Source organism: Morone saxatilis, unplaced genomic scaffold (assembly GCF_004916995.1).
Source record: "Morone saxatilis isolate NCDOM2014 unplaced genomic scaffold, NCSU_SB_2.0 Contig18, whole genome shotgun sequence".
Taxonomy (NCBI): Eukaryota; Metazoa; Chordata; class Actinopteri; family Moronidae; genus Morone; species Morone saxatilis.
Window position 1 is genome coordinate 25355523 of NW_023339740.1, and position 8424 is coordinate 25363946.

The window sequence follows — 8424 nt, forward strand, 5'->3', positions numbered from 1 at the left end:
AACTAACATGCACACTATTTTTTTCCCTACCAGCGGACACCGTCAATTTGTAGATTGATACCCTGTGGAGTTATGGTGATACACATTATTTTACTGTGTGATAGAATATAAGCAGTACGGACATAACGAAGGTCTTCATATATATATATATAATATTTGCAACATATGTTAGGCTTCAAGAATATAAAATGCATGTAAACTTTACCTTTAAAGGCAAAACATTTTAAATACACATCAATCAAGTCTCATGTGTCTTATTAATACAACTTAATTAATACAGCTTGTAACTGAAGCTTTTATTTAAACATAATGTACCAAAGCAAGTTATTGGTTTAAAACTTAAACTTCATCTCAGTTTCTTGACCGACTCTTTTCCAACTCACCACGAAAAAAAAACAACCCATAACAAGCAGTATTTACAAAAACTTTATTAGTATCTCCCTCTTTACAATACAACAAAAAACTGAAGGGGAAAAAAAAAGAATTTGGGTGAGTTGTGTTTCTGATAGTTAAAGTTTCACACAAAACTAAACACAGTACAAATCAGGATTGTTTCACGTTTTCCATTTCTAAAGCTGCTGACCTTCAGTTCTGTATTTGATCTGTAGATTGTGGTCAGTGTGTATGACTGCGTGACCTGTCCCTCCACAACAGTGTGAAACCTCTAATTACTTTACTTTAGGAGTTATGATGTGTGTACCTGGCCTGACTGGCAACAGATATCCCTGTCCTTGAAATCCTCTAAATTATTCAATTCATCTCTTGTACATTTTCACTGGCGGAGGTCAACACCAGGGCTGGTTTTTAGTTGGATGGGGTTCGTGTTAAACGGAGCAAAAAACAAACTGGAGTCTTCTCAGTGAGCGTACACACATCGCAGACGCAGGACGCGAGGTCGGGGAGCAAACAAACATCGTGGCCAGATTGAGGGTTTTACTTCTTGCCTGATTTCTTGATGCCACCGCTAGCTGGAGGGGGAAAAAGAGACAGGAAACATTCATTTAATCCCATTCCTAGTGATCAAAATGGCATGAATAAATAAATAATAAAATGAAAGAAGAAGTTGTTTTTATACAAACTGACACGAACACATTCATTTACAACCTTATGGATACGTTTGGATTTTTCTGTCTTAATACAATACTCACATGACCATATGTACAAGTTACCGGTCGCTGTAAAAGGGCTGAATATGCTCCCTAATGAACACAATTCTGTTAATGGGTGGATGCCAGTGTTCACAGATGTGTTCACATAGGTTCATCTGCATGTTATAAAGTTATATAATTATATATATAATTATATAAGAGATATATATATATATATATATATATAATTTGCACTCGTGTGTACGTTTTCCTGCTTGGAGAAACAATACAACACAACTACCAGGACAACAATAAGCACTTATTATGTCCAATTCAAACTAATTGCTGCTCTCTATCACAGTGAATGCAACAACAGAAACATTAAGGAGACTCCTATTCAGTAATGAGACGAAGAAAAACAGACGCTACGTGGATGTAACTCCAGTTGTGTCGAGTGTAGCCCATCTATGGGATGAAGTGACACAGTTACTGTGGGAAACGTAATTCATACACCTGTCTAGTGTGTATATATAAATCTAAATCTACACCACAGGTATCTACAGCAGTACTCCTGTTAACCCCCTGTATCAATCATAAGCCTAAACTCACCTCAACCTCTCATACATGTACGTATGGCATGTGAGTATTGTATGAACGTTTGCCTTGAAAACAATCTGAAACTTTAAGGGTCACAACAACAACACTGGTCTTACTTAGAGGTCCTTTTCCCGAAGCTTTGGCCTTCAACGCCTCCATGGCCTTCTGGTCCTCCTTCTGTTTCTGCTTAAAAGCCAACTCATCCTGCAGACACCCAGTAATGAGTCACTTTAGTCAAACAAGATATAAGACGTGGGTCCACAGGGTTCTGGGAAATACTGATGGAGAGTTTCAGACAACAAACAATGTCTGTATACAATGTATACAAAGTAAGAGTAAAACCTATTTAACAGAAATGTGCAATAAAATATATAATTCTATTTAAGCAAAAAGAGCTGTACAGTGTTTAAAATGAATGAAAAGGAATGCATGTGTAATCTGCTTACTGAATAAAGAGTATATGCAAATAATAACACCGTATTTTGCAGTTTCATGTGAGATAAAATTACCGTCATATGAACTAATAATGAGAGGAGAGACAAACTCACGTCGTCCATTTCCTTGGACTGTTTCTTCGGCGCCTTCAGTGGTTTCTTTTTGCCTCCTAAAGACAGAAAATGAAATATATACGTATTAAATTATTTGCAGATTTCGTTTAAATTATAATGTAAAATGTTGCTTGGGAAGACATTTTATGGAGCCGAACAGTCCGGACAATCACGGTGACTCATCCCGGGTGTATATACGTCGTCTTTCTCATCTACATTTACTCCAAAACAATAAAAACACTTAAATGTGGCAGATTTTGAATGAAGTCTGGTGCTCGCAGAAGGACGTTATCGCGCTCTCTTTAGCAGCTGGTAGCTAACTAAACCACGCAGTGAAACGCGTTTTCTGACGTTGCCCAGAAGCGATATTTCATAACGAACGAAATCATCAACTAAACATCACAAAACGACGCCTCACCTTCTCTGCCAGACATGTTTAAAAGCGGATTCAGCGGAGGAAAGAAAGAAATGTGTTTCTGATTCTGCTCTCTAATCCGCGCTGTTAGGACCCCGGTGAACTCTGAGCCGGAAACAGTGCGACCGTCATGTGCCTGAACGGAAACCCACCCCGGCTGACAGCAGGTGCTAACTTTAGTCAACGTGAAGAAAATGAGATGTTTGCTTCGACAACAGGGAAGAAAACAGGTATATTTATGTCCGCACGTCGTTGTAACAGTGGACCTTTTTACACCACTAAAACAAGTCAGTGTAACTAACCGGTGGCTGTTATTTGTGAATGAATCAGAGGGAACAGTCAGCTAACCTTGGAGGAATAATTCATGAATTTATACTTTTATCTTCCTCCAGTCTGTTTGGTTATTCATTTAATGTATCAGTGAGTTATATAAGTGTTTTATGTTTGCTCATTATGAAGGTAGTTCATGGTGTGTATTAGGAAATCAGCCATCATGTTGTAACATACAGCTCATAGGTTGTACATTTACTAGCAGATAAATGTGTTTAGAAAGTTGTTCAATCGTGTTATTTAATGTCTACAGTTTGTTTTTTACTGTTATGAAACTGTATATATATTAAATAAACAGTAAAGTATTTCTCCCACATTGGAACATCTTATCTTAATGGTTAAATTGGCCTTATTGTTAATTGTCTTCTTAATGGCATCTCTGGATTATCATATAAAGAAAAGCTCTACTACACAATTCAATGTCACATTCAACATTAAAAATATATTGTTTCTTTGTGATTTGTTTTCATTCATTTGTGTAGTGAGTTATTTTTCAGTAAATGTTCACAGGAGTTTTATTAACATCCATTGCTTTTAATTGAATTCTAAATATGTAGCAGCACATTTATTTCTTTTGGGAGTAGTAAATCACCAGGTGGATATTCTCCGATATTCAGAGTCAGTGTTGACAGTTATTTAGGTGAAATGCAGAAACTTATCTTGAACTTTATTAAAGGTATCATTGAATGACAGTAGATGGAGTCTAAATATCAGTAAACAAACGCTTTTGACACAACAGCACACCTCTAAGGTCAATTGCAAAAATAAGATTGAACCTTGAATCTCTGCAACATGCCTAGCTGATAGTTTATCAATCACCTAATCATTTTTTTTATTGTTGTTGTTACAGGTGTTAGTGCTGTAGCTGCAGTGAAAGTGAAGCTCTGACAGTTTTCAAGCTGCACTTCTGACTGCTGCCCTTCTCAATGAGGTATGACTGCTCACTTCAGTCCAACAGGGGAGATCTGAACATAAAAATACAGCACTGAAGCTGATGGTTAACAGTATCTTTACTGCGTCAGGTACAGAGGAGCTCAGATCTGTCTCGGGGCTCGTGGCTCGTGCTGTCTGTCCCGGCTCTCTGTGTCTGGACGTCTTCCTGGCAGACTCGCTCTGGTCCGAACCTACAGTGCTCACCATCAGCCTGGCCCGCCTCCTCCACCCACTAACCCCGCCCCTCCTGATGGGAAGCGTGGAGCCGAGGTGGTGAAGGAGCGTGCCCTGGCTGCCTTACAGGTACAATAAATCCGTCCTCTGACTGTTTATAACAACTTTACAGACCACACACATCACTACCAGCATGACGTGTCATAAAAACACTATTGTCATTTGATATAACAAAAGAACACAAAACCAAATTAAACCACTGTCCTCTTTTCCCCCCCTTTTCTCCCTCCTCCAGCGTGCAGGTGAATTGGGGCAGCAGTGGGGTCAGAGGTCAGCTCAGACAGCCTCCGCCACCGTCAACTACTGGTGGGAGAGGTATGAGGAGTTTGTCGGGCTCAACGAGGTCCGCGTGGCCCAGACCAATGTCACTGAGGTCAGCAGACAGTAAGAAACAGCAAACATTGGAAATCCAGGATGTTGTGTGTGTGTGTGCACGTCAATAGTCCGACTCCATGTGCGTTTCTTCCAGGCGGAGGCAGCGTTCATGGTGGCCAGAGGGATGGTACGAGAGGCTCATGTTAGCCTGGAGGCCCTGCAGGTCAGGTTGAAGGAGGTCAGAGACCGGCTGGACAGAGTCTCCAGGGAGGAGGCTCACTACCTGGAGCTGGCCACGCTGGAGCACAAACTGCTGCAGGTTAGAATGAATATAAATGTGAATAAAAACAGGTGGAACTATCCTTGTTTTAGGTTTTACAGTGTTTGAAAGGTGTTTTGAGGTCAGAACAAGCCTACCATCAAGCCTGGCCATCTATATATTGAATGAATATTTATTCCTGTAGCCTTAATCATGGAGCTGTAACAGTCTAACTCTTGAAGGAAAGTGTGGTCTGTTCTGAATGCGTGGAGGTTGGCGTAGGCTGAGTCCGGCCCTTCCTACCACCAAGTAATCACACGAGTATAATGATATTATTGGTAGTTGTACTATAGGAAACACAGTTAACTGAATTTGATTCATAATGAACCACCTTTGTGCTCTCTCCTGACTGCAGGAGGAGCGCCGTCTCCGGACAGCGTACGAGAACGCAGAGGGTTCGGAGAGGGAGAAATTCGCCTTGTTCTCGGCGAGCGTCAGGGAGAGCCACGAGAAGGAGAGGACGAGAGCGGAGCGCACCAAGAACTGGTCCGTCATCGGCTCGGTGCTCGGGGCCCTGATCGGAGTCATGGGATCGACGTACATCAACCGCGTCCGCCTGCAGGTAAGGAGGGGGGATGATAGCAGTTTGGATTAATTCATTTAGAACTAATGGCATTCCCATAAGCCTCAGCTGTACACTCTAAGATAGGAAAGATGTCTAACATTATTCCAGCTAAACATCAGCATGTTAACATTGTGATTGTGAGCAAGTACAGCCTCACAGATCTGCTAGCAGGCTCTTTCCTGTGCTGTATATTTCACCTGTTTGAACACCAGTGTGCATTGATCTTTGTGTCAGCTGATACATCTTCACCTCTCTCATCTGTAGGAGCTCAAGACTCTGCTGCTGGAAGCCCAGAAAGGTCCAGAGAGCCTGCAGGAGGCCCTCATAGTCCAGGCTGGAAACCATCGCTCCCAGCAGGACGAGCTCCGAAAGCTCATCGACAACCTCAGGGTCGCTCTGAGTGACACCTTCACACAGAGGGACATCGTCCTTCAGAAGAAGAAAGGTCTGACCTCAGACACACCCACTGTGCCTCTGTCAGCCTTAAAAGACCTCCACACCAGCAGCCAAAAGACCGAGTCCTTTCTGAAGTCCCTCACGCCACAGCTGGGACAGCTGGAGCAGGGAGTCGGTAGAGTTGAGGGTGAATTGTCGACGGTGAGGAAGCTGCTGGAGACCAGACCACCGGCTGAACCACAGGCCGCTCAGCTGCAGTTAGCAAAACCAGAGAGTCCAGAGAGACCAGCGATAGAGGCCCAGTGGGAGTCTGAGGCAGTGATGAGGCATCTGGAGGAGACCCAGAGGACCCTGGGAGCAAGACTGAGGACCAGTACTATTTATAACGCTGTGTTTACATACACCGCCACCGCCATCACCATCTCCGCTGTCTACCTGCTGCTCAGAGGAACTGGTTAGACACGATACCTCCAGTTTGAATATGTTGTTCACATGCACTGTAACACTATCAGTCAGAACTAATAATAATACGTTAATTACGTCAGAATAGAACATTTACTTGGTGGGCAGTAACTCAGCTTCAGTAATAAACTGGTTACAGGTGTTGATTTGGGCTTTTGATCTGCTGCTGTTTATTAAACTACTGAATCAGAGAGCAACTTCGGTTGCTTCTCAATGTTTTTAATTCTGTGATTCCAGCTATGCTGCATTTAGCTGACAGCACTCAGCAATGTTAGTGTTTGTCAGTTACTGTCCATCATAGGTCTTTATTTTCTAAAGTGTCAAACATAATCAGGTCCTTACTGAATGAGACACTGGTACAGGATAGACACCCTGTTGATATGATGCCACATGTCATCATAGATGCTGTACAGTTAGTTAGGCTGCACTTATTAAAAACTTTACATCATTTAATATATAAAATGTCAAAACTCTGTAAATAATTCCCTTCACAATTTCCTAGAGCCCAAGATTGAATCTTAAAATTCCAGGTCCAACATTGCCAAAATAATAACCACCTGGGGCAAAATTGAGTCATGGGCCTCTATTGACCAATCAGTTTGTGGTAATTTGGTATAAGACTAATGTATTTAGGAATATGCAGCATTTCATTTATGTCACAGGGCCCCTTAAAGACAGATAATAATGCAGAACTCACCCAGTATTGTAGCTTACCGGTGCATATTCCTCCAAAGAAATTAAGTATGAGGCCTTTGGCTCTCCACAGCAGTTGACCAACAGTCAGAAATCCAAAAAAATATTTAATTCAAATTAAAAGAATCTAATCAAATGTTATAATTATTTGCCTAACAGCCACTTCCAGATACACCTATGACAGTCAGAACATCAGTGGGTTGGATTGAGACATAATTTAGCTTTATCTGTTATCTATTTATAACATGATCGGTTCAACTGATGATGACAATGTTAATAGGTAAATGTAGCCAAGCTAGTCCAGTGCCAAGTGAGCCTTTTAACCTTAAAAAACTTAATGTAACTCGATTCAGCCCTGCCAGTAGAACCTCAAAGGGACCACATCTTCTGTTCATGGTCCCTCCTCTGGGATTTATTTCCTGTCTCCTCCAAGCTAAAACAGCACAGTATTCAGACAACAGATGCATTGTGAGTGGATTTGTTGCCAGACATGGAGGGAGAACCCATCATGTGATCATTTAGATTTTATTGATGGTTTATCTCATTTCACAGGAAATGAAATTGTGCACAGATCAGTAGAAGCAATAATGAGAATAAAGGAACTGTGACTTTTCATTAATGTCAGGCAGCAGTGTCAGTGAATTGACAATAAAAAGTTGACCAATTAAAATGTCTATAAGGGCCCACAAAGAGCTCTGAGATGGCCTTTACTTTCCTCACTGCAATTTAAAAGAAAAATAAAATTCCCAAATGTAACTACATGAGAAAATGTAGACTGTGTCTGCTGCGGTGGCATTACTTTTTAATCTCCTCCTGTACTTGAATTTGTTGTTTGTTTCCTTGTTGATGATGAGCTGTTTGTCATGTGGTTGACTGTGTGCACTGAGCTGGATGATGATGTGTATTAAACTGTTATATCGGACTGAAGGGCTGATTAAATGTCTTCGTTGGTTAATCTAATAATCGTTCAGTCTACGTAATGTCAGAAAATAGTAAAGAAAGTTCCCACAGCCAAAAATGAACTCTTTTAAATGTTTCTTATACATTTATTATTATTATTATTATTATTATTATTATTATTAATGTATGTATATATTTTATTTTGACCAGAAGAGTCCCTTGATATTTAAATCTCTTCTGAAAAAAACCCTTAACCTAAAGATATTCAGTTTACTGACACAGTTATGTGACAGTTATCTTATATAATCATCTTCAGAACTGAGAAGTTCAAACAGCAATTTGTTTGTTGTTGTTTGTTGTTTTTACATAAAAAATTACAGGTGCAGTTTTAATCTGCCTCTAAAACACAAGCATACAGGAGATTTCATCAGTTTTTAGACAGATTTGTAAGTTCCACCAGTAACCAGTAGGGGGCAGCAGCTGACAGCTCAACATCTCACAACATCTTCATCCTCATCAGTCTGCTGCTCTTCGTTCTGTCTCCTTCTGCAAAAGTCACTTCTGTGCATCTTACATACTGTACTTATGTGTACCTTTTCAATAAAGGGAAATCTTAATGCTACAGTATA

General features: G+C 40.7%; 2 protein-coding genes across 2 annotated transcripts; one reads left to right on the forward strand and one right to left on the reverse strand.

The window, feature by feature from the left end:
* Positions 1-410: 410 nt before the first annotated feature.
* tma7 (translation machinery associated 7 homolog) lies at positions 411-2790 on the reverse strand. Its single transcript, XM_035662833.1, has 4 exons — positions 2652-2790; positions 2234-2289; positions 1802-1889; positions 411-968 (listed from the first exon to the last, which is right to left on the reverse strand). The coding sequence occupies exons 1-4, from the start codon at positions 2665-2667 to the stop codon at positions 934-936; spliced, it is 195 nt and encodes a 64-aa protein (XP_035518726.1). The 5' UTR covers positions 2668-2790; the 3' UTR covers positions 411-933.
* On the forward strand, positions 2773-7817 carry ccdc51 (coiled-coil domain containing 51). The gene is made up of 7 exons (XM_035662825.1): positions 2773-2878; positions 3829-3909; positions 4001-4214; positions 4381-4518; positions 4615-4779; positions 5135-5341; positions 5609-7817. The coding sequence occupies exons 2-7, from the start codon at positions 3905-3907 to the stop codon at positions 6197-6199; spliced, it is 1320 nt and encodes a 439-aa protein (XP_035518718.1). The 5' UTR covers positions 2773-2878; positions 3829-3904; the 3' UTR covers positions 6200-7817.
* Positions 7818-8424: the final 607 nt, after the last annotated feature.

What these genes read in the sequence shown, in the direction of transcription:
- tma7 (XM_035662833.1), bottom strand. An exon ending in AGTCCAAGGAAATGGACGAC is followed by an intron (nt 1,890 to 2,233) that starts GTGAGTTTGTCT and finishes GGGTGTCTGCAG; the next exon opens with GATGAGTTGGCTTTTAAGCA. An exon ending in TTCGGGAAAAGGACCTCTAA is followed by an intron (nt 969 to 1,801) that starts GTAAGACCAGTG and finishes TTCCCCCTCCAG; the next exon opens with CTAGCGGTGGCATCAAGAAA.
- ccdc51 (XM_035662825.1), top strand. An exon ending in GTGCCCTGGCTGCCTTACAG is followed by an intron (nt 4,215 to 4,380) that starts GTACAATAAATC and finishes TCCCTCCTCCAG; the next exon opens with CGTGCAGGTGAATTGGGGCA. An exon ending in TGGAGCACAAACTGCTGCAG is followed by an intron (nt 4,780 to 5,134) that starts GTTAGAATGAAT and finishes TCCTGACTGCAG; the next exon opens with GAGGAGCGCCGTCTCCGGAC.